The following is a 24019-nucleotide window of genomic DNA, read 5'->3' as shown; positions in this document are numbered from 1 at the left end:
TGAGAGCCACACACACACTCTACACGCATATACATGCACATATACATACCCACACATATACGCACCGTACACCTCTAACTTCGCATCGCCCACTCCCCCCTTTCCCCCCTTTCATCTGCACCGATGAGTTTCTCCGTAGACACTCTCGGAAGCCCCTTCAGGAGGGTGATGGATACGAGGACGAGCTACAGCCGCAGCAGCGGGACCCCCAGCAGCGGCTTCCGCTCGCAGACGTGGTCCAGGGCCAGCCCGGGCTCCTCCGCAGTCTACAAACGGAGCATTAACGTGTCCGTGCCCGTGCCGCGAGCCTACAGCTCGACGGTTCTGAGCACGGCCGACAGCGTGGAGCTGAGTCCGGTGGACGCAGACTACAAGCGCTCCAACGAGAAGGAGCAGCTGCAGGGTCTCAACGACCGCTTCGCCGTCTACATCGACAAGGTGCACTTCCTGGAGCAGCAGAACCGGCAGATCGAGGACGAGATCCACGCGCTGCGGCAGAAGCAGGTGTCGCAGTCCCAGCTGGGCGAGCTGTACGAGCGCGAGCTGGGCGAGCTGCGCGCCACGCTCGAGCAGGCGCACCACGAGAAGGCGCAGGTGCAGCTGGACACGGAGCACTTGGAGGAGGACATCCAGCGGCTCCGCGAGCGCCTGGACGACGAGGCGCGTGCGCGCGAGGAGGCTGATGCGGCCGTGCGCGCGCTGAAGAGGGACACGGGAGACGCGTCGCTCGCGCGGCAGGAGCTGGAGAAGAAGGTGCGCTCGCTGCAGGACGAGATCTCCTTCGTGCGCAGCAACCACGAGGAGGAGGTGAGCGAGCTGCTCGCGCAGGTGCAGGAGGCGTCGCACGTGGCCGTCGACAAGCGTGAGCACCAGCGCGCGGACCTGACCGAGGCCCTGCGCGAGATCCGCGTGCAGCTGGAGGGACACTCCGCCCACAACCTGCAGCAGGTGGAGGACTGGTTCATGGGCCGCTACGCCAAGCTGACCGAGGCCGCCGAGCAGAACAAGGACGCCATCAGGAGCGCGCGCGACGAGATCGCGGACTACCGGCGTCAGCTGCAGGCCAAGACCGTCGAGCTGGAGGCCGTGAGGGGCACCAAGGAGTCTCTGGAGAGGCAGCTGAGCGACGTGGAGGAGAGACACGGCGCAGACCTGGCCAGCCTTCAGGTGCCAAATCACACCGCATTCATTCGTTTACTGCACAGACTTTACAGCAGCATAACTTTAACTGTAACTGTTGCTGTGCAGAACAGTTTATTGAATCATTTACCAGTTTACTAACAGTGTTAAAAACAAGTATGAATAATAAAATAAATAAATATATTTCCCTAGTTATTGTTCACGAAATAGTTCATTACTTTTTTGGGAATAAGTATTAAATAATAAAAAAAAATGTATTAAATGGTCTTAAATAAATGACCATTTTTTGTAATAATATGTATTTATTTTACCATTCCATATTTTAATGTTTTTAAAAATATTTATTTATTTTACTATTTTACTATACACGGTTTACCACATTTATTTTATTATTCAAATTAATGTATCTATTTTAATTTATAACATTTAATTTACTTAATTTAACTATAATAGAATATATAGAGAATTTGTAGAATAAATTCTATAAAAAAAAGGCAGACTAGTTTTTTTAACCTACAGTAATGGGATGTATTTTAACCCAGAGCTGCATAAAGGAAACTGCTGACACATCAAGCTTACTCATTTCTTCTTTTATATTTCTTATATAAATCTGCAGCTTTACAAACAGTAACTGTTAGCTAAACATCTTTCAGATGATAAGATCATTCACGCATCTTTATTTTCTCTGTATTTTATAAAGTGGTAACTGAACTCACTAGAAAGCCTGGAGAGTTATGACACATTAAAGAAAAGGCACTGTGGGTTTGGGTATGGGGTATTAGCCAGAGTTTTCTGCAGAGGTGAATGCAGATTGCAGAAGAGGTGCAGTGCGGTGGTGTCATGTTGCAGAGGGTTGAGAGGAGCCAGATAACCTTTTGCAGTCTCCCTCTGATTCTCTGCAGTGCTTTCTCTTTGGATGTGCCCTGAACTCACCCTCAATTATCCAGCAGTTTTCAGCGGATGCCCTTGAAACTGCATAGTCAATACAGAATAGCTGCAATTGAGACGCTTACTGCGTCAGAAGTGAGGGATACCATATCATAAAGGGAGTGAGAGCGTGTACACGATACAGACATAAATGCTTATGCTGTAATGAGAAAGATAAAGATGAGACACTTGGAGGGTCTGTATTGTAAAGAATAATTCTCTATTGTTTTTCTTTCTAAGGATGATGTCATTCTCAACAGTCTGTTACATTCTTGCTGCCCCTCCTCTCCTTTCTCTCTTGCTTTATATGCCCACTAAGTTGAGACTATGTTGTGTTTGTACATCTAGGAAACCATCCACCAGCTGGATAACGAGCTGAAGAGTACGAAATGGGAGATGGCCCGACACCTACGCGAATACCAGGACCTCCTGAATGTCAAAATGGCATTAGATATAGAGATTGCAGCATACAGGTAGCTAAACACAGAGGGCTTAGTCATGGAGAGTCGTTTAAATAATGGATACTGCATGCTGAGTCATAATGGATACTGAGGCTGAGTCTGCATTCATTTCTAAACATATTCATTTGTAAATGACTCCTCAATTCTGACATTACATCTTACTTTATTTTTGATATGCAATTTATTCTAAACATATTCATTCCTAATCTTTTCACGTAGGAAACTACTTGAAGGAGAAGAGACCCATTTCAGCACCTTCCCTTACCGTCAGACGGTCACCAAAGGCCCCAAGGTCAAAGCTGAGCCCCCCAAACTGAGGGTGCAACACAAGTTTGTGGAGGAGATCATCGAGGAGACCCGAGTGGAGGATGAAAAATCTGAGCTGGATGAAGCCTTGGCAGAAGCGGCAGAGGAAATGGCTGCGGAAAAGAAAGAAGATGAAGGAGAGGAGGAAGGAGAAGGTGAAGGTGAAGAGGAGGCCAAAGAGAAAGAAGAAGAGGAAGGGGCAGAGGAAGGTGAGGGAGGAGAAGAAGAAGAGGAAGCTGTTGCTGCAACCCAAGCCAAAGTGAGCGCCAGTGCTCCAGCTGAGGAAAAGGAAGGAGGTGATGAGGAAGAAGAAGAGGAAGGAAAGGGTGAGGAGAAAGGAGAGGATGAGGGCGAGGAAGAGGAGGGAGAGAAAGAGGAAGAAGCAGAGGAAGGTGAGGAAGCACAAGGGGAGAAAGAAGAGGAAGTAGAGGAGAAGGTCTCAAGTGATAAGGCGCCTGAATCAAAGGCCTCACCAGAGAAGGAAAAGGCTGGAGAGGAGGCAAGTGTTGAAGAAGAAGAAGGAGGAGAGGAAGAGGCTGAGGAGAAAGATGAAGCTGTGGCAGAAGACAAAGCAGAAGCAGAGAAAAAGGATGAGGACAAAAAGGCTAAGGATGAGGTTGAGAAAGAGGACAAGAAAGGAAAAGATGACAAAGAAGAGGCCAAGGCCGAGAAAGATAAAGAAACCGTGACCAAGGCGGAATCTCCAAAGGCAGAATCTCCAAAAGAATCTCCAAAGGCTGAATCTCCGAAGACTGAGAGCCCAAAGGAGACACCCAAAACTGAGGCTCCAAAGGTAGAGGAGACGAAGAAAGATGCTCCAAAAGCTGAATCTCCCAAGAGCGAATCTCCAAAGAGTGAAAGCCCAAAAAAGGAAGCACCCAAGGCAGAGCCTCAGAAGAAGACAGACGCGCCAAAAGCCGAACCAGCTGAAAAGGCCAAAAAGGGCGAATCAGAGGCCGAGTCCAAGGAAAAGAAGACCGAAAAGGAAGAAGCAGGAAAAGCTGACAAAGACAAAAAGGACGTGGAAAAGAAAGACGATGACAAGAAAGAAGTGATCTCAAATGGAGTGGATGAAAGCCCCACCAAAGATGACACCAGCCAGAAAGTGGTCATCACCAAAACAGTGGAGACCATCACTACTGGTGAGGATGGAGCTAAGCATGTGACCAAGTCTGTAACCGTCACTGAGACGGTGAAGGAGGTGGATGAGCTGGTCCAGGAGAAGCTGGTGTCCACCAAGAAAACGGAGAAGGTGTCCACCCAGTCAGTGAAGCAGGTCACAGAAACTGAGTAAAGAAGCACTTAACCATCACTCAAGAGACGAGGAGCTGAAGAGGACACTTGCAATCAAATCAGAACTAACATTACAAAGAAAACATAAAGCTAGATAAAGATGTACTTAATTACGTTAACCACTGTCAAGTTTAACAAACAAAAAAAATTAAAGCATAGAGAGAAGCCATAAGATGCGACAAGCTAAAATTTAAAATGCATGTTGAGTGACAGCTTTAAATTGGTTTTGCTGCAGATGCGGTTTGGGCATCAGAAGCTTAGATCTTCTTCTTTCTGTCTGCAATAGCTGGGGTGGGGGGGGCACCGGGGATGCGGCGTCTGCATGCCAGCTCAGGGGGGGAGCACGCTCCCCACTCTCTGGGGTAGAAAAACAATCTGTATGTATGAAAGTAATATAGATTTGCACAGCTACAGAATGGATGCTGAGAGAGTGAAACAAAAGTTCTTGACGTCAAAATAATGCTTATTTTGAGGAGAATATGAGTAGGGCAGTAGAGCAATCTGTGAAGAGATGAGTTCCAACTAAGTAGCCTTACTGATACAAATGTGAGGCCACCAACTGAGCCAAACAAAACCAACAATAAAATACAGTTAAGAACAAGGATGAAAACGGTACAGTAACCCCATTAACCATATACATACAGTACATAAAGCAACTAAGAAACTCCTAGCCTTAAATATGCTTTTTACCGTCGTTAATTATGTTTACCTAATGAGTGCAAATGAAAATAAGCCTGATTGTGCGCACACATACATTCTTGTATGCATAGGATGGACTTGAATTTAACTACTTAACATTAATGAGGTGCTACTGTTTGCAGTCCCATGTCTTTATTCATCATGATGAATTTCAGCATTTGCTCAATAAACATCATAATAAAAGATGTGCTTGTGTGTTCTCTGTCACTTCTTCACATGCATGCACTGTAAGACATAATAGCCACATTTATCCAGAATAAGTTATATTGTGCTATTTATAAATGTATGACTTGATGTGTATCTAAATTTGATTTGTTGGATTTTACACTTTCACATAGCAGAATTTAAATAGTGGAAAATACTTTGAGTTTGTACTATTACAATATTCAAATAATATTTTTGAAAATATGTACTTCACACTCGAGTGTTATTGTAACTGAATACTTGTAGTTTAATACATTTTAAAGAGGTAAAACATACTTTTCACTCTTTACATACTCTTTACATACTTACTCTTTACTTCAAAGTACACATTACAAATCCATAGAGGCCATAAAGGTCCTTTATCAAGCAGTTATTCGTTAATTACTTTTTACTCTTAGATGCTTGGGTATGCTTAAATGTAGATGCTTTTTCACTTTCACTCAAACATATTTTTGTCTCCATATGTTTATTTGAGTAAGATTTTGACAAAGTACTCATACTTTCACTTAAGTTTTATTTCTCTTTACTTTTCCACCTCTGGTAACAAAGTTTTGCCATTTCACGCTATGCACAGCTTTAATATGATATACCATACAATGTTCAATCACACACTACGAGTGGCAGTAATATGTATGTTTATATGTTGAGAAAGGAAAACATTCATATGCACAGCCATATAATGTGATATATATAACATTCCATAAATTATGATAATTTATGATGATTTTGCGATGAGGTATTGGCCTTAAATTACAAGAAAATGCAGAGAGGTACATACAGAGCGTTCCAAGCCAAAATGGTCCTTAAAGAAAAAATTGTAGATTTTTAGATTTGGTGCTATATTTCTATTATCAACATAACATATGAAAACTCAGAAAACATGTAGGTTCACTGGTGGTTTTAGATGGTAAATAACAGCCCATCATCACCACTGTGAAGAAATCACAGTGAGTCAGCAAGTTTCCTACAATTTTGACAGTTAGGTGGAATTCCCCTTTAAGAACGTTATTTTCTTCTCTTATACAGCTACAGTTTTAGGGATACAAGGTTTTCTTATGATAGCAATACTACTGTTATCCATTAGATATTATAATGAGATATTGTCAATACATTTGCGTGTAATGTATATATATATATATATATGCTTACAGAGTCTGTCTTGTATGTAAATTTTATTGTAATTTACCTATTTTGAGACCAGGAAGACCAGGAAGGTTCGCTGACTGACTCTGAGATGTTTTGCATAAGCATAGCTGAATCCATTATCAGTATATACTGACACTTATAGGGGAGTGAATGTTATACTACAGCAAAAAAAGTAAAGAAAAAAAAATTGATTTTCCATAATATGGGTCCCATAATGCATTTCCATTTTATTTGTTGCAATCTACTATTGCGGGAAGAGGTAAGGGCGTCTAATATGTCAGTGTATCAGATCAAATTAAGCCTTAATCTCATCTCAGAAAAATGCAGCTGACGTATCCATTTCAGCAACTGACACATTCACTTATTCTCTAGGCTGGAGCCTGTCTTTACAGTCATTTTACCCACAGAAACTGCAGGAAGGAAAATATAGATCATGACGGTAATTAAAAATTGTACATACATTCAATGTTTAGCCACAAGCCTGCCTGTTGAAGCATTCTCTGTGATAAAGTCACTGATTAAGCACTTATCATGGAGGATGTGTACTTAATAGGATCTCCACTGAGCGTGTGCTTTGGCATTTTGTGTGAATTCCAAGTTTTTGCCTGCTCTATTGTTGAAGATGACTTGCACAAGGCAAACAAATGACCGAGTAGAAGTGTGGGCCTTTTGTATAAAAAACAAGCATATTTAATTTTTACAATACTTTTTTCCAGCTTCCTTTAATCCATCACTATTAATCAGGATGTTTTTTTTTTATTGTATCTTTAAGACTGAACATATATATATATATATATATCAATGTTCGGATTGGCCGCTCTGTATTGTGCTTCATTCAAAAAGTGGTCTGATAAGACATTCCTTATAGTTTTAATGAATGAAGCTAAACTGATGTAGGCTGGATGGGTGGATTATGTAAATGTACAGGTTTTCATGACATCACAAATATATAAAACATAATGAGCTTAGTTTCCATATGTAGACCAAATCAAGAGTGAATGTTACATTTGATGGTATATTATAATATATATATAGGTTTTCTATGATACAGGCCCCTTCATGCATTCCTATTTTCTATTTATTCCAATCTATTATTGCAGTGAGAGGTAAGGAGGTCTAATATGTCAGTGTATCAGATCAAATCAAGTCTTCATCTCATCTTAGAAAAATGCAGCTGACATATCCATTTCAGAAACTGACACATTCAGTTACTCTACAGGTTGAAGCCTATCTTTATTTACAGTTATTTCACCCACAGAAACTGCAGGGAGGTAAATGTAGATCATAATGGCAATTAAAAATGATCATAGCTGATGATGACTTCATCAAAAAACAGGTGGGAATTTATGTGGCAAACTTTATTTTCTATGAAATCTATATTGGTCCTGGTCACTTCTGGCAGAGAGTTCAACAGGATTTTTTTCCATGCAGCAGCTTCTATCAGCTAAATGAACGAGATATTGATTTACAATAAAGACTTTATGTCAATGTGCAATTTGGTATCTCTTGCTCATTCATGTGTAACCCTTTGTAAAGTTACAGTATTAACATTTGTGTGTAAAATCAAAGGCTCAATAGGAAAAACGCTGTTGATTAAACTGAAATTTAGCTAAAAATAAGTATCATATATCTTCATATGTAACCTGCTTTAATCAGTATGGAATAAAGTCATCTACGGGGTACAAACACAGGAGGTGAAATAATCAGCAAGTCTCTCTGATGATTCTTCAGAGGCATGTTTATTATTGCACTTGCAGCAAAGTTCCACATTTATTCACACTGTATTAGCAGAAAATAACATATGACATTCAATACTCATTCATTCATTTGTATTATGCATAACTTACAGTCTGCTTACAGAGCAAGTATAGCTGAATCTATTTTCAGACATCATTATTGCATTATTGCATTTTGCACTTAGCGCCTTCATCAGAGTGCCAAGAGTGAATAAGTGCATGTTAAAGTTTCTATTCTGCCCTAAATCATAGTATTTACTTCTTTTCTTTGGGCTTTTCTTCTTCCTTCTTCTTTTCCTGTTCTGGTTTGGCACTTTCCTTCGCCTCATCTTTGGCTTTATCGCCTTCATCTTTTGATTTTGGTTTTTCGGTCTCGGCCTTCTCTTTGGGTTTGGCTTTCTCTGGTTCTTCCTTGGCTTTTTCTTTGACTGGCTCTGGTTCTGCCTCACTTTTCTCTTTAACTGGCTCAGGTTCTGCTTTCTCCTTCTCTTTAGCTGCCTCTGGCTCGGCCTTCGGCTCCTCTTTGGCTTCTTTGGCGTCATCCTTCTCTGGTTTTGCTGCTGCCTCAGTATCAGCCTTGTCAGCCTCAGCCTCCTCCTTATCATCTCCCTTCTCCTCATCCTTCTCTCCCTCTTCCTCTTCTCCGTCTTTCTCACCACCCTCCTCCTCCTCCTCAGCTCCTTCTTCTTTCTCTGCTCCTTCCTCTTCCTCACCCTCTTTCTCTTTAGCCTCTTCCTCCTCTTCACCTCCTTCCTCTTTTTCCTCCTCTGCAGCCTCAGCGGCAGCCTCCTCTTCACCTTCTGCAACCCAGAAGTTATTTATCAACAGCTGTTTTTATATTTGAATATAAATTAGCTATTTAAATATGAAGCATGTTGTCAAAACAGTTAAAACCTAATATTGCATTAGTTATCAAAAGCTTACCTTCTTCTTTCTCCTCTTCTTCCTCTTTTCCTTCCTCCTCTTCCTCCTTTTCCTCCTCTTCACCCTTTTCTTCCTCCTCCTTTTCCTCTTCTTCCTTTTCTTCCTCCTCCTTTTCCTCTTCTTCCTCTGCTTCTTCCTCCTTTGTGGGCTCGGCTGACAGAGTGGAGCTGATCACGCGAGAGCTGAGCAGATAGGGGGCGCCAGAGCTCACAGTGGACTGCAGAGTGAACATGGGCCGTGTGTAGGCTGGGCCGATGGAGTAAGCACTGGCCAAACCTCCTGCCACACCCACATTGAAGCGTGATTCCTCACCCTCTAGGAGTTTCCTGTTAAAACAGAGCAGTATGGGATGTCTAATGACTTATATGCAAAATAAAATTGTGAAAATAATTTGAAAGTGCATGTTTCATACACATAAATGTCTAAAACAATGTAAATTTTCCTTCTCTTTTTGCATTTCCTACCTGTATGCAGCTATTTCAATATCAAGGGCCATCTTGACATTGAGGAGGTCCTGGTACTCTTTAAGATATCTTGCCATCTCACCTTTAGTGGCTCTTAGTTCATTTTCTAGCTCATTGATTGTATCCTATAGAACATCATGGAAAAGTTAAATAAGGTTGGTTAGCATAGCAAAATAACAGAATGAGAGTTTGAGAATACTAGACTTATATTTTATTACACTGAAGTACTCTTTAAGTGTTATCTTTTCAAGTTCCATTTCTGATTTGTTCTAAATTACTCTGTCGAATCAAATTCTTAGAAGAGAGTAGTAAGACTGACCTGCATGGCAGCAATCTCTGCACTCTGCTTGTCCTCCACTTCTCTCAGCTGTTTCTCCAAAGAGTCGTTAAGGCTTTTGCAGGCATCAATCTCCAGGACACAGGCCTGCAGCTGGCGCCGGTACTCGCCTGCTTCATCCCTGGAGTTCCTCACCGCTTCGCTGTGGTGGGCCACGGTCTCTGTTAGATGCCCCACTTTTCCCCTAAACCAATCTTCAGCAGCCTGCATGTTTCTGGCAGCCAGCCTTTCATACTGAGCACGGATGTCCCGCAGGGCGCTGGACAGGTCAGGCTTGGTCGTCTCGGTCTCCACTGCAATCTGCGCCCCATACTGGACCTGCGCTTGAAGCTCTGAGATCTCACTCTCGTGGATCTTTTTAAGGAAGGCCAACTCATCCAGAAGGGTGTTGACCCTCTTCTCCAGCTCAGCCTGGGACAACGCACCCTCGTCCGCCTCCTTTCGGGCCTCCAACAACTTTCTCTCTGCATCTTCACGGGCCAGGACTTCCTTCTCGTAGTGACCCTGCAGTGATCTCAGGGTTTCCTCCATGTGATCCCTCTGGCTGAGTGCGGCCTGCTTCTCCAGGCGTGCCTCGTCCACTGCGGCCCTTAGGGTTCGGGCCTCTTGCTCGTAGAGGGCCCTGAGGCGAGATGGCTCTCCATGCCTTTGGCGGAGAAGCAACAGCTCAGCCTCTAAGGCACGGTTCTGCTGCTCTAGATCATGGACTCGCTCGATGAAACCTGCAAAGCGGTCATTGAGCTCCTGCAGCTGGGCCTTCTCCTGGGTACGCACGGCTCTAAACTCTGAGCTGACCTGGGCTGCCTGGCACAGGTCCAGCTCCACAGAGTGGGCCGGGCTGCTCAGCAGCATCGAGGAGGAGGTGGCGCGGCCAGGGGAGGCATAGTGCAGCCGGGCAGAGGAGAGCGGAGAAGTGTGGCTGGCATAGACGGTACGGGAGCGACTCCGAGCTGGAGCCCGTGGGGTGCTCTCCACATACCAGCGCTTGTAGCAGGAGGAGGAGAAGTAGGGGTCGTAACCGGCACTCATGGCTCCAAGGACAGTGTGCTGTGTCCCAGGCTTCGTCCTGCAGTCAGCCTACAAAAAACTGATCTGCTGCTGCTGCTGCGGTCTCGCCAGCTTATATAGCCAGGAAGGGAAGGTCTGACGCAAGTGATTTTCTAAACTCTGACTATGCAGGATCGATAGCAGAGAGAGAGAGGGAGGGAGAGAGATACTGAGATGGAGATGAGGCAGGAGAGGGAGACGAAAGGAGGGGGAGAGTGAGAGAAGGAGGAACAGAGAGGGAGGGGCAGGGAGAGAGCAGGATAGACAGAGGGAGAGCAAAGGACCAAAGGATAGAGGTACTGTAAAACATTAAATAAGAACTAAAGTGGGAAAGTAAAGATTGTAGAAGACTCACGAGAAGGAGAAATGTTGCTTTGTTATGAGTCTTTATAATACTGTCATTATGTTTTCTTCTCTTTACCATACTGTCAGATCTTCACAATGATCATTTGGTGCATATGAAGCTATTCTATGATTAAGGTAGGTTTAAACTTTAATAGGGAAATAAGCATCCATAGCCTGAAATGTGAACGAAATATGGGTTATGCAGATGCAGCCCCTAATGCAGACATTGTCATGGGCCATTCTCATCACATCACAACACTGCCCCTACAGGCTATTGTGAGTAGTGCAGCTAAAGACTAAAGGCAATTTCAGATTGAAAAAGACATCTGTCTAATAATCTGCATAGATTTTAGACAGTAGTTTATTCTGATTACCATATTCTGAATACCACATGGGTTTAGGGGAAAGATTGAAAAGAAAAGGCATGCTTTATGAATGGCATGCTTTATGAATTTAACAGGCAGACAAATAGCCACATCGCATTAAAACTCTGTTATGGTGCCACAAGTCTTAAGGAACTTGCTAACTGTACTGTTTTTGCTTTGATTTTAGAGTAGAGATGGGATCTACGAGCAAATTGTGCTGATGATATTAAATGCACAGTCCAGTGGCTTGGCCCAGTTACGCGAAGTGTAAGGCAATGTATCACAGCCTGCACCAAATATGACCAGGCATAAGCTGAGTCAAGTACAGATTGTGAAATTTGCACATCTGCAGTCTTTATCCTTTGATAGTGTCTCTGATTTTTGCATTATATTCACTAGTTTTCAGTACTACCTGCAGAACATTTTCCCTTAATCATGTATCAATGTAGCAGACGTTCCTATCCAGAGCGACAAAAGTGTTTTGTTGTCTACTCAGAGAAAGCATAGGTTAGAGAGAAAGCTATCAAATGACTTGTTTGATTTTTAAGTAACAGTAAGTTAACACATGCTCTACAGAGAATACACTTCTGCACATTTTGATGAATAATTACTGTTCGTTTGCTGAGTTTAACATATTGGGGGAAAAAAACACAAAATCTGGCCTGTGCAAAAGTTATTAAGCACATAATATGCATGTGTGTTAAACTGAGCAAATAAATAGAAATTGTGCACTTAAATTTGCAGATAAGTGCCATATTTGACCCCTTAACAAGCCATCAAAGTATTACATAATTCTATACCATAATAATAGCTCTATTAGTTAAAAGCATTAAAGTCCCTGTAGTTAGTGAATAATAAGCCTTAGTATGTAATAAGCCTGGATTGTTAATAGGGTTAAACGTTCTTTGTAGACGATGCACTAACTTATATTCACATAGAAAATACACAAAACCTGGAATTTGACCAAGGACATTTAAACTTTTGCATACGACTGTATACCTATAAACATTCTTCTTAAAAGAATCTCTTGTAGGACCGAATTCCAGAAATTCCAGCAGCTCAAAGGAAAGTGCGTTTCCTCTGACTTTTCTACTGCAGTTCTACTGCAATCAGTTTATTATTAACTGTGCTCCAGCTCTCTACATCATATAAGAAGGTCTTTGCTAGGGCTCTCTAACAGCTCCTCAGAATCAGGGAAACTAGACCAGAAACTGTGGCTTTGCTGAGTACAGTACACCACTAAGAGGACTACGCAGTATTTCACTCTCAGTGGAATTCTGCTGACCTCTATATTTGATGATTCATGTGATTCGTAGTGGCTAGCACATTAGGAGAGAGAGTTTAAACATCAGGCATCGTTCTTACTGCTGCTGGGATAACATATGAACAGACAAGTTGTGGATTTGAGATCAAAAATATCGGCTAATGCTGTTTTTTAAAAGCTCCTGTAAAACTTTGAGTTCTTTTACACCTAAGTGTGATCTTTGCACTTTTATTCCATGACTCTCAGTTTAAAAGTCATGTTGCTATTTTGAATCTATGGATAACCTCTGCCCTTACAGCCGGCAGATATCCGGCCCACCCACAAAAAGGCCTAATCGAACTGGTTGGGCCTGGCTGTCCATCTAGAGATGAGCTGTTTTATTGGTGCAGAGACGTTGGTCTCTGGATTCCACGTTCCAACATGCTATAAAAAGAGCATGTACACTCAGAGCTCACTGTCTGTCACAGTGTGAGTGCACAACAGCAAGGACGGCTGTGCTTCGTGGGTTTGGTTAAGGTACCTCATTAGTAGACCACTCTCATTAGTAGTACTACTCTCAACATGACTGCCGTTTATCGTCTGGTCATTGTGCGCCATGGTGAAAGCTCCTGGAACCAGGAGAACCGCTTCTGTGGCTGGTTCGATGCTGACCTCAGTGAAAAGGGCGTGGAAGAGGCCAAGCGTGGTGCTCAAGCCATCAAGGATGCAGGCCTTAAGTTTGATGTATGCTATACCTCTGTGCTGAAGCGTGCCATCAAGACCCTGTGGACCATCATGGAGGGCACTGACCAGATGTGGCTGCCAGTGGTGCGAAGCTGGCGCCTGAACGAGCGTCACTACGGCGGCCTGACGGGTCTGAACAAGGCAGAGACCGCAGCCAAGCATGGAGAGGAGCAGGTGAAAATCTGGAGGCGCTCCTTCGACATCCCACCTCCACCCATGGACAAAGACCATCCCTACAATAAGATCATCAGCGAGGTAGGAAAAGCCTCTGCTTTTCTAATATCCTTCTTAACGAAGAGGAAAGAGTCTTTAATGCACAGAAGTCCAGAGAGGCTATGAGATATAATTATAATTTTCTGGACTGTTATCTAGAGATCATGACTTATTTATTTCGTGATCTCAAGATAACAAAACTTGATAATCTTGGGAACAAAGGAAAAAAATAAGTTGTGATCTTGAGAAAATAACTTTTGTTGTCTTGAGATCACAAGTGAAATAAGCAATGACGTCAAGAAAACAACGTTTGTTATGTTGAGATCACAAAAAAATTAAATTATGATCTCAAGATAACAGTCCAGAAAATTATAACTACCTTATGACCTCTCAGGACTTCCGTATTAAAGGAAGAGTCTGATCAAACATGCACACATGAGTAGCAACATATGGATAGTAGTAGCCATCATTTTGCATGATTTAAATTTGCATAATTGTAACCAATGGCTATTCATTTATATGCATTATTAGGAACGTCAGCTTTTTTGACTGAAATATTCTTTTAATGGTGTTTTATATTTTTAGACAGGTTGTTAATAATATTAAAAATGTCTTGCACGTCACTTTTAACATTGTATTAGAGTCTTCAGAATGATACAGTGGTATGCAAAACCCTACAATAAACAAACTTAAATATGACATTTTCAGCTAATTTTTGTGCAAACTTTCCATTTATTTGCTGAGTTTATGATCTTGGAAAAACATAAAATATAAAATGTGCCATGAATTTTGAAAATGCCATATTTCCATTTTTTTTCTTTCAAATATGTTCAAACCGGCAAATAAACAGTAATTGTGCATTAATATGTGCATAAGTCTGTTCTGAGGATGTGTTAACTTATCAACAAAACAAGCAATTTGAACAAGGGTGTCAAAACCTTTGCATGCAGCTCTATATTACTGCATCATTGACATAGTCAACATGTATCAGGTGTGGTTAGTGCTAGGTGTGTAATAAATATGATGCCCATACTGTTTCACTAGTCCAGACGCTATAAAGGTCTAAAGGAGGGCGAACTGCCCACCTGTGAGAGCCTGAAGGACACCATTGCACGCGCCCTGCCCTTCTGGAATGACGTCATCGTCCCCGAGATCAAGGCTGGCAAGAATGTTCTCATCGCAGCCCATGGCAACAGTCTGCGTGGCATTGTGAAGCACTTGGAAAGTAAGAACCTGCATTTGTATTTAAATAGGAGCCCAATATGTTACACCAGTTTATTATATGCCTGCAGAACCACAGACCAAATGTGTGCCTTTCAGAATAAGCATCTGTAAAAGCTAACATAATATGAAGCTTAGATCAAACAACTACTAATCTAAAAGTCCACACACTGGCTGGTCACACAGCACCCTCACACATATAGGATACTGTAAGTCCAACCATGAGCCTTTAACATTACCAGATGACAGTGCATCTAATAATAGTCCCCACTCTTGCACAGAGGAAAAGGCCATGGGCTGGATTCCTGTTACATTCATGACCTTTCAGTAGAAAGGTCCTGCATTCTCTATCAGCTGCCTTTACCAAACTGCTCTTGAGGGAGAAAAGGGCACAGAGGTCAAGAAAAGGCCAGGGCCACTTCAAAACTTCATGCTCAGCCTTACAAAGATTATATATGCATATGGGGAGCCAAGTGGGAAGCATACGGGCAGCATTAGGCTGGCTTTGCATGGTGAAACTTTCATGCGACAAGTTGCAGGCTACATAATTTCACTGCAACCAGACATGAAGCAATTTAAAAGTTGCATGGAACACATTTCATTATTCCATTAGCTGGCTAGATAGTTAAGCTAACTGGTTACCAACATATAAGCAACATTATTCCAAGAGTCCATCCTGTGCTTTATTTTGTTTCCTATATTGTGTAATTTGAAATCACATGGTTGTAATGATATTGTTTGACATGGTGCCTTATCAACATTTTGATGGGCTGTTTTTAACCTTGTCTTGCACAGCTGAGAGAGTTGCAGCTGTTGTGGCTGAAATTTAAAGTGAGCTGTAGGAGCCTTTTCATTATGTAACACAAGTGAATTTTAGTTTAGTGAAGTTTTAAGCAACTAAAGTTTGACCATGTTATGGCAAATTTTAGTTTAGCGATTTGCAATAATTATGCACAATTTTTTGGCATTGGTGGTTTTTCTTTCTTAAATGGGAACTCCACCAATTTATCAAAATTTCAGAATAATTAAGTTCTTTAAATGTAAACAAAGTCATTCAGAGTGGTTTGACATAAAATAAATGAATTAAAAAAACATTTTGAACCAAAACCCTATCACAAAACTATCCTAAGACAATGTGTTCTCAGATGTCTGGTTCCTATCACCACCACTGTGAACAACTGTGACTCTAGACACTGCTCTCTAGAACACAGCATTTCACATCAAAGCACTCTGAATAACTTTGTTTGCATCTCAACCATTTAATTATGTAGAATTTTGGAAAAATCGGTGGAGTTCCCCTCGAACCCCTTATACTCTAAGGATGTGTCAGTGGGTACAGACTTTCCTTCTTCATTCTCAAAAATGAATTAGTTTTTCATTCATATTTATAATCGTTATTGAACAATAAACAAAAGTTTGAAGACACCTAGTCACAGATGTTTTCTTTAGTTATTACTATTTTTGACCTTTTAAGTGGTAATGGTTGCCAAACTTTTGGCTGGTACTGTACATACACATATCATTTATATACTGGGTTTGATTCCTCAGCCAGGTGACCAGAGTCCTTTCTGTGTGGAGTTTGCATGCTCTCCCTGTGTCTGCCTGGTTTTCTTCCGGGTGCTCCGGTTTCCTCCCACAGTCCAAAGACATGCAGTCAGTTGAATTGGAGGTGCTAAATTGCACCTAGAAATGTTTGTGTGTGTGTGTGCGTTCGTATGTGAGAATGTGTGTCTGCCCTGTGATGGACTGACGACGTGTCTAGGGTGTTTTTTGCCAGTTCCTCTAGTCAACTTACATTTTGTTGATTTTACAAATAAAAATAAGTTAACACATCCTCTTCATCACACCTTAAAAACAGCAATTCTCTGCTAATTTTAGAGCACAATTTCTATTTTTTTGCTTTTATTTAAATAAGTTTAACATTACATATAGTACAAAAATACATCTTTTTAGTCACTGAGTGGCTTTCTAGTAGGCCAAATACAACTACTACTTCACGGGCCATAACTGTTTGGGCAGCTCTGGTCTAAGGTGTTAACCTGAGTATTGCTCTGTCTCTCCAGGCATGACAGATGCAGCTATCATGGAGCTGAACCTGCCCACGGGCATTCCTATTGTTTATGAGCTGGACAAGGACCTGAAGCCTGTGAAGCCCATGCAGTTCCTCGGGGATGAGGAGACGGTGCGCAAGGCCATGGAGGCCGTGGCTGCCCAGGGCAAGGTGAAGAAGTGAACCCAGAGAAAGACACAAAGACTAAAACCATTCAAATCTGCCCGGTTTCGCCTCCCATTCATCCTCCTCAACTCCACTGAAGTCCATTCCGCCATGGGCCTGCCATCGACTCATCACAGTTTCAGATTGCTCTAGTGCTATCTGAATGGATGGGAGTGTACATGCTATGGGCCTGCCTGCAAACCCTTCTCCAAAAACACATTACCTTTAAGATCCTGAAGCACAGCTTCACTCTTGATTGACTGGCAAAGCCTTTGTGTTGGGGCGCCTCCACTCTGACACAGCAAATAAAGCCACCACCATTTTGTGTACATCCTTTTCTTTTTTCACTTGAGTCATTCCTCCTTCCTTCTCTCTCTCTCTCCTCTCGGCATTAATTCAGTGATTTCAGCAGAGAAGCGCAGTGCAGTGTAAGCTAACCCAGAGGGCACTGTGGGAGGTCGCTGGGTTCGGTTTGGCAACCGTCCTGCACCACCGGTCTGCAGTGTCGGTTCACCAGGCTCTACTACAGCCTCTTTCCGAACAGCCCAAAACAGCTCTGCCCGAAACCAGCCTGGAGGCCAGCCAGCTTAATGATTAGCAACAGCTCAGGTTCTATCGTGACAAAAAGAAAAAGGACAGGTGTGTGTGGTGTGTGTATGCGTGTGTTTGTGTGATTGGAAAAGGACGAAGATAGAACCAAACACTCTCGCTGGGCTTTCTCACAACCACAGGATCACTTTAGGGCCTTATTCATTATGTAGGAGGGTTCATTTATAGCTCCCTCTACACAGGAGCCGACTTTGTTTATGAGAGTCCCACATAACAAATTATGGTGTACCATTATTTACAGCTATAGATGCATTAAAAATGAAAAGATCTTGTTCAATATGCATCTAATAGCAGCATCTATTCATACAACTTCAAAAACATAACAGGCCAACCATTTCTATATGCTGTTTTGAATTTATTCAGTACATGCTGGTGACTAAGCAGCAACAGGTATTGACAGAGCTGGTCCCTCTATCACAACTACTGTTCTTTAGTATGCTATGCAGCATTAGATCCAGTGGTTCCCAGTCCTGCCGGGCAGATGGTCCACCAGGACCCGGACTGATGAGGTAGACACAAAGGGCCAGTTTTTTGGACATGCATTAAGCCTCTTGGCCTAACTGACATTTCAGTATTATAGTGCAATTTAGCGTAGGCTTAGGTTTAACAGGGAAACTGATCCAAAGAGTTTAGAAGAACAACTAAATATTAAACTAAGCCTTTACAGTACCATGCAAAGGTCTTAGCCCATCTAAGGAAAAGCTATTTATCAGAGCAGTAGGCATTCATTTGTTTGAAGAAAGAGAAGCATTACTATTAGAATAAATACGAATATATACAAATAAACAATACACTGTGATTTTGTTGTTGACTATTTTGAAATCTCTGCCTGATTCAGCTAATCAGCCCTTCATTAATTAATCAGATGGGCTGCTGATGAAACTGAACAAATCAATGCAATGAATCAAAGAGTCAGGAACCAAACCCGTGCTTATCTTACTGTTTTGTTTTAACCTCTTAGACTCTTCAACACTGCCAACAGTTCCAGACTTGCATTCTTTACTCCTATAACTTAAGAATAACTGCCAGTTTGCACTGTTTTACATGTAATTACTGAATGATGATCCTCAGGATATAATAAAAGTCCCATAGTTTTAGAGGTTAGCCAAGATATTAATAACTGTTTGCTAACAATAAATTTTTGTTATGTTTTACTGTATTTGTATTTATTTGTATTTAGTCTAATGTTATAATAGGCAAAGGCACATTTACTGCTGAGATAAGCCGTTTTAAACAATTACAGTGTTTTCACATATAGTTCGTTTTAAAAGAACCGAACCGAGTTCTGTTAAAGTGAACCTGGAAGGGAACCAACTGCAAGTGACCTCAGTTCTTTTTGTGTTCACAATGTAAACTCTAAAGAGGACTCAGTTTTCTTTCTGGTCCATTGAGATCTCAGACCGCTTCTTGTTCAGACCACAACTCCATTAGAACTCGGGCCCCTTTCACAGCACTCACGGTGTGCACAGCGCTCGCCAAGTGGGCCGCGTTCTCGGATAAATCCGAGCTGACGAGAAGAACCGCCAGACCCGCCTGCTGCTCTCCTATTGGCCGCGCTGAAACGATTGGCCGAAGTCCATCGCGCAAAATTCGAAAAACGGCCCTGCGGGTCTGCCGCGGTGGGCTCCGTGTTCGGCTGTGCTCCTCACTGAAGCTCCACCCGGTGAATTTTCATTCATTCAGCGTTCAGAGTGAAAACAGCTGAAAATTGCGTTGCCCAGCTCTCGCATCTGATCGCTTTAATAAGTCAGCGCTGCTGTCTGTTGCAGATCACGGACAGACTTTATCCTGAGTAGAACCGTATAAATGATCCTTGGTCTGTTTACCTGCTAAAGTGAAGACTGGCTGTGTGTACGGCGAGCATCGAGGTCTTCACCATAAAGCAAAGCTGAAGCGGACTGGGGCCGTTTTGTTTTCACAATGCACAAATTAATCGAACCACAAAACGAACTACAAACGAACCGAACTGAGACCACCTCTCGAGGTGGTCTCAGTTCGGTTCGTTTAGGGGGCCGTTTAGGGGGGTCTGAGTTCGTCTGGCGTGTTCACATATGCAAAAGAAACCATGACTCAGCGGTCTGAGTCCACTTCAGACGCTGAAACGGCCCAAGTGTGAAAACGCCCTTACTATGGCTGCCTAAGACTGCTGCACAGTACTGTAGTCAGCCCAACACTGCCATCTGGTGCTCAAAAGAAGGTTTTACTAGTACACTACACACTAAAAATGCTATTTTAACTTTAAAAACACTAGTTACTGGGCTAGCTTAAATTTTAGAGTTAAATGAATTTCTAATAGTAAGTTAATAGAACAAGAATCTGTGTCTTAAGGTCAATTGACTTACTATTTGTAGTTTTTTGAGTTAAAACGCTGTTTTTACAGTGAAGCTATAAATAGCAAACTGCATGGGAAAACACACAGAGTTTTTATGTTCTTTTCGATTTGCACATCAGACAAACACATGACCAGTTTCTGGATTTGCCAATCCAAATATTTGTTAATGAACTGTTATTTGACCAGTGTCCAGTAGATGATGCTGTTTCTTTGAGGAACATTTGAAATTGGCAGCACCCTAAAAGAGCTCTAGTGTCTTCCACACCTTCTTGTTAACTATTAGCATACTTAGAAAACTTCACCACTCAGTTTGAATCACTGTTACTTTTCTCTGCCTTCATTTGTAACTTTAACAAAGCAGCATTTCTGCATGAGTCAGTTGGACCACTGGCCTTTGGCTGACTAAATGGCCCAACCCAGAAAACACTAGCCAAAACGTGTTAGAAGATGGCTTAATGTATGATGAGGCATGTTGAGGGTGGAGGGATTCATTGCCTCAGGCGCAGGATAAATTCCAGCAGCTCTGGCTGTGCTTAAGTCCAACAACACTGAGATGTCTCAACATGCTGCACCCAGGATCAGCTGTCTGTGTAGATGTTCAAACATTACACAAGAAACATTGAGAAAGGTAGAAGGCAACCAAACTGTTACTCAAATACCTGCCTTTTGTGCACTCTAGCCCATTAAACAGAACTATTTGAGACAAATGGCCCACATTAAAGTGTGATCATGACACAGAGACAGTTCTATGGGGACCGTTTTGAGTGCTCATATGTGTGAAATTGTCTTTTTTGAAATGTCCATTGTTCAGTGGAATGTAAGGGGGGCTGAACTGTGATTTTATATGGGTGTGGATTGTTTTGAATGGATTTGTGAATTAAATTTAGAATAAGTTTTATTTCACCAGGTATGTTATACATACAAGTAATTTGTACCTCAGGCTAAGTGCTGATGCACAAAATCCTTCTATTCTGGTTTTATTAGATTTTAGTGCAGCGTTTGATACCGTTCACCAAAAGATTTCAATCCAGCGTCTTGAATGCTGGGCCAGTCTCTTGTGCACAGTTTTAGAATGGTTTAAATCATATTTAAGTAATAGACAATTCATGGTTTCACTTGGAAATCATTCATCAAAAAGATTTGGCATTTCTTGTGGAGTCCCTCAAGGTTCATTTTTAGGGCCTTTGCTTTTCTCTTTGTACATGCTACCTCTAGGTTATGTCATTAGGAAGCATAATCTAAATTTTCATAGCTATGCTGATGGTACCCAGTTATACATTTCCATTCCATTAAAGAAAATTTTTCTACAATTAAATCACGAAAAAACTTAAATACTGATTGTTGGTACAAAAACTCAGAGGAAGCTGCTTTATGAGAAACTTGGTTCTTTAGCTTCATATACCAAACCTGAAGTATGAAACCTGGGTGTGATCTTAGACTCTGAGCTCTGTTTTATCCTGCATGTAAACACAGTCACTAAAGTAGCTTTTTATCATTTGAGAAATATCGCTAAAATTCAGCCTTTTCTATCTCAGAGCGATGCAGAGAAACTTGTTCATGTATTTGTTACAGCAGACTTGATTACTGTAATAATCTTCTTACTGTACTTCCTAAGAAAACAATACATCCCTTTCAACTCGTACAAAATGCAGTAGCGCGCTTCCTAACAAAAACAAAACAGAGAGATCACTTCACTCCAGTTTTAAAAGACCTGCACTGGCAGCCTGTATCTTTTAGGATTATTTTTTAAGGCTCTAAATGACCTTAAAGCACCACTTACATCACAGAATGTCTGTATGTTTATGTTCCAGCACATGATCCTAGATCTGCAGATACTGACCTTCTGCAAAATACAGGAAACATGGAGAGGCTTTGTTCAGTTATTCTGCTTCTACTGTTGAGCTCAATTCCACATTTTATTAGACAGTCAAGCTCAGTGCTCACTTTTAAGAAGCATCTAAAAATGTATCTCTTTATCTTAGCACTTAATTAAAACTCTACATCTTGTGGTATTTATCTTTCAATTTGATCTGTTATTTTCTTATGATTCTAAATGAATACTTATGAATCCCCTACCTGTAAAGCATTTATATATATATATATATATATATATATATATATATATATATATATATATATATATAATTATTATTATATTACTATTATTAGTGAGTGTACACATATAGCCATTTTTTGTCATCCAAAATGACTAATGAACCTACACGTCTTCAGAGTTTTTAGATGTTGCTAATGGTAAAGTAGAGGTAAATCTGGAGAAAAAAATCTTTGGGTAGTATTTTGTCCTACAACTTTCGATTTTTTATATGTAATGTTGTTCATGGTAAAATAGTGGTAAATCTTTAAAAATTACCACTATTTTATTTTCTTTGGGTACTACTTGCTTTCTGTGAGTTTGATAATGTTTTAAACACTTTAGACATCTGGTTCCTATTACTACCACTGTGAGCAATTCTATCTTTGTCTAGTTTCTCTAGAGCAGCGCATTTCACATCAAGCCACTCTGAATGACTTTGTTTACATCTTAACTTTTTAATTATGCAGAAATTTTGAAAAATTGGTGGAATTCCCCTTTAATGTTTAACATATTAGACAGATGAACTAAATACACTGAGATTTTTTTTTCAAGGATCCACAAGTAGTGGATATATAGGTCTGAGGAAACATATGATACATTATGAAATACAACATAACACAGAAATTGTTATCTGTACAATAATCCAGTGCTGTAACAAAAACTGAGAATATATGTTTTGCTGCACTGAGCAATAGAGCTCAGCAGTAAAGGGGGTTCCTTGAATTTCTCTGAGTGGTGTCAAAATTCATATTTATCAGTCTTTCATGTAGGTGTTTCTACTTTGCATATTATTATTCTTCCTCACCCTCTCTCTCTTTCTCTTACTCTCTGTCCTTTCATTTGCTGCACTCACACTAAAACCACCTTCCTTTTGCCACTCCTGTGTGGAGAACAGAAACAACAGCATGTTTTACATGCTCTGGGAAATAGTCTGAGAGATCAGGAGGTTGATGATCTACTCAGGATTTAAACAATTCCAACATAGGCAGAGTTATTAGATTCCAAGATATAGAGCTAACCAGTTGAATCTTGTAAAGCACTTCTCTGTCAGAGGTGAAACATGCTAAGGCAAGATTTAAGGCCTCAGATCTTGTCTAGACAAATACACAGACAAATGGATTTCCAAAAGCCACTCTAGAAACAGACCTCAAACAGTGATGAAGAAGTAGTAACAAAAAATGAGTATTGTCTGCACATTTAAAACACACTTTGTCAAAAGTGAATTTCAAGCAATGAGTCTTTAAAAATGATATTTACACAATACCCTAATTTGGTAGATCAGATTTTGTTAAATATACACCTCTCCACACCCCCAAAAATGGTCAATCAGCCATGACATGTTTAGTGTGCAAAGTTTGCTTCTTTAGTTGTGCACTAAAGCTACAAGGCTAATGTAGCTAACACAGTAATAGCCACTATTTTCATAACATGCACACTGCATGCCTAAATCATCACACATTTGTCTCAAAATATAGAGTTGTTAAGTGTACTTAACATACTTAATATCTCACATAGACTTATACTTATGTGGTTTCTGACACTGTATGCCATACTGTTACCTATAAGAATGGACAAATGTTGCACAGCTAAAATAGGAGCTGCAGTTATATGTAGCTTGAATTTTGTATTATATGTAGCTTCCATTTTTATAGTAAACAGCATGATATACAGTGTCAGAAACCTCATAAGTAAAATGTCTATTTAAGATTACTTGGCAACTGAGTTAAAGTAAGGTAAACACATCATAATTTGCATGATGCTAAATGGGTGGATATAAGCTTCACTTGTTAGCTATTTTAGCCTGGTAGTTGCAATGCAAACCTAAAGATGCAAACTTCTTACACTGCACGTGATTTCGCTCAACATACAATGGACTATATTTGGGTTAAATTTGAGGAAACTGTGCAAATAAAATGTTTTGAGCAACTGCTTTATGAGAAATGAATGCTCTCT

At 41.1% G+C, this 24019-nt stretch overlaps 3 protein-coding genes across 3 annotated transcripts; 2 read left to right on the top strand and 1 right to left on the bottom strand.

The window, feature by feature from the left end:
* Positions 1–10: 10 nt before the first annotated feature.
* On the top strand, positions 11–5011 carry nefma (neurofilament, medium polypeptide a). The gene is made up of 3 exons (XM_036588275.1): positions 11–1167; positions 2416–2540; positions 2748–5011. Exons 1-3 carry the CDS (start codon positions 124–126, stop codon positions 4126–4128), a joined length of 2550 nt encoding a protein of 849 aa, XP_036444168.1. The 5' UTR covers positions 11–123; the 3' UTR covers positions 4129–5011.
* A 2882-nt stretch (positions 5012–7893) lies between these two features.
* nefla (neurofilament, light polypeptide a) lies at positions 7894–10790 on the bottom strand. The gene is made up of 4 exons (XM_036588777.1): positions 9620–10790; positions 9301–9425; positions 8837–9162; positions 7894–8712 (listed from the first exon to the last, which is right to left on the bottom strand). Exons 1-4 carry the CDS (start codon positions 10664–10666, stop codon positions 8168–8170), a joined length of 2043 nt encoding a protein of 680 aa, XP_036444670.1. The 5' UTR covers positions 10667–10790; the 3' UTR covers positions 7894–8167.
* Positions 10791–13099: 2309 nt separating this feature from the next.
* pgam2 (phosphoglycerate mutase 2 (muscle)) lies at positions 13100–17362 on the top strand. Its single transcript, XM_036588696.1, has 3 exons — positions 13100–13636; positions 14639–14819; positions 16879–17362. Exons 1-3 carry the CDS (start codon positions 13220–13222, stop codon positions 17046–17048), a joined length of 768 nt encoding a protein of 255 aa, XP_036444589.1. The 5' UTR covers positions 13100–13219; the 3' UTR covers positions 17049–17362.
* Positions 17363–24019: the final 6657 nt, after the last annotated feature.

This window comes from Colossoma macropomum, unplaced genomic scaffold (genome assembly GCF_904425465.1).
Source record: "Colossoma macropomum unplaced genomic scaffold, Colossoma_macropomum, whole genome shotgun sequence".
Classification (NCBI taxonomy): Eukaryota; Metazoa; Chordata; class Actinopteri; order Characiformes; family Serrasalmidae; genus Colossoma; species Colossoma macropomum.
This window is presented reverse-complemented; position numbering and strand designations above follow the sequence as displayed.

Coding starts and splice junctions, on each gene's coding strand:
- nefma (XM_036588275.1), top strand. CDS start 124: ATGAGTTTCTCCGTAGACACTCTCGGAAGCCCCTTCAGGAGGGTGATG. Junction 1,168..2,415: donor CAGACCTGGCCAGCCTTCAG/GTGCCAAATCAC, acceptor TTGTACATCTAG/GAAACCATCCACCAGCTGGA. Junction 2,541..2,747: donor ATAGAGATTGCAGCATACAG/GTAGCTAAACAC, acceptor CTTTTCACGTAG/GAAACTACTTGAAGGAGAAG.
- pgam2 (XM_036588696.1), top strand. CDS start 13,220: ATGACTGCCGTTTATCGTCTGGTCATTGTGCGCCATGGTGAAAGCTCC. Junction 13,637..14,638: donor ACAATAAGATCATCAGCGAG/GTAGGAAAAGCC, acceptor CTGTTTCACTAG/TCCAGACGCTATAAAGGTCT. Junction 14,820..16,878: donor CATTGTGAAGCACTTGGAAA/GTAAGAACCTGC, acceptor CTGTCTCTCCAG/GCATGACAGATGCAGCTATC.
- nefla (XM_036588777.1), bottom strand. CDS start 10,666: ATGAGTGCCGGTTACGACCCCTACTTCTCCTCCTCCTGCTACAAGCGC. Junction 9,426..9,619: donor CAGAGATTGCTGCCATGCAG/GTCAGTCTTACT, acceptor GATGTTCTATAG/GATACAATCAATGAGCTAGA. Junction 9,163..9,300: donor ATTGAAATAGCTGCATACAG/GTAGGAAATGCA, acceptor CTGTTTTAACAG/GAAACTCCTAGAGGGTGAGG.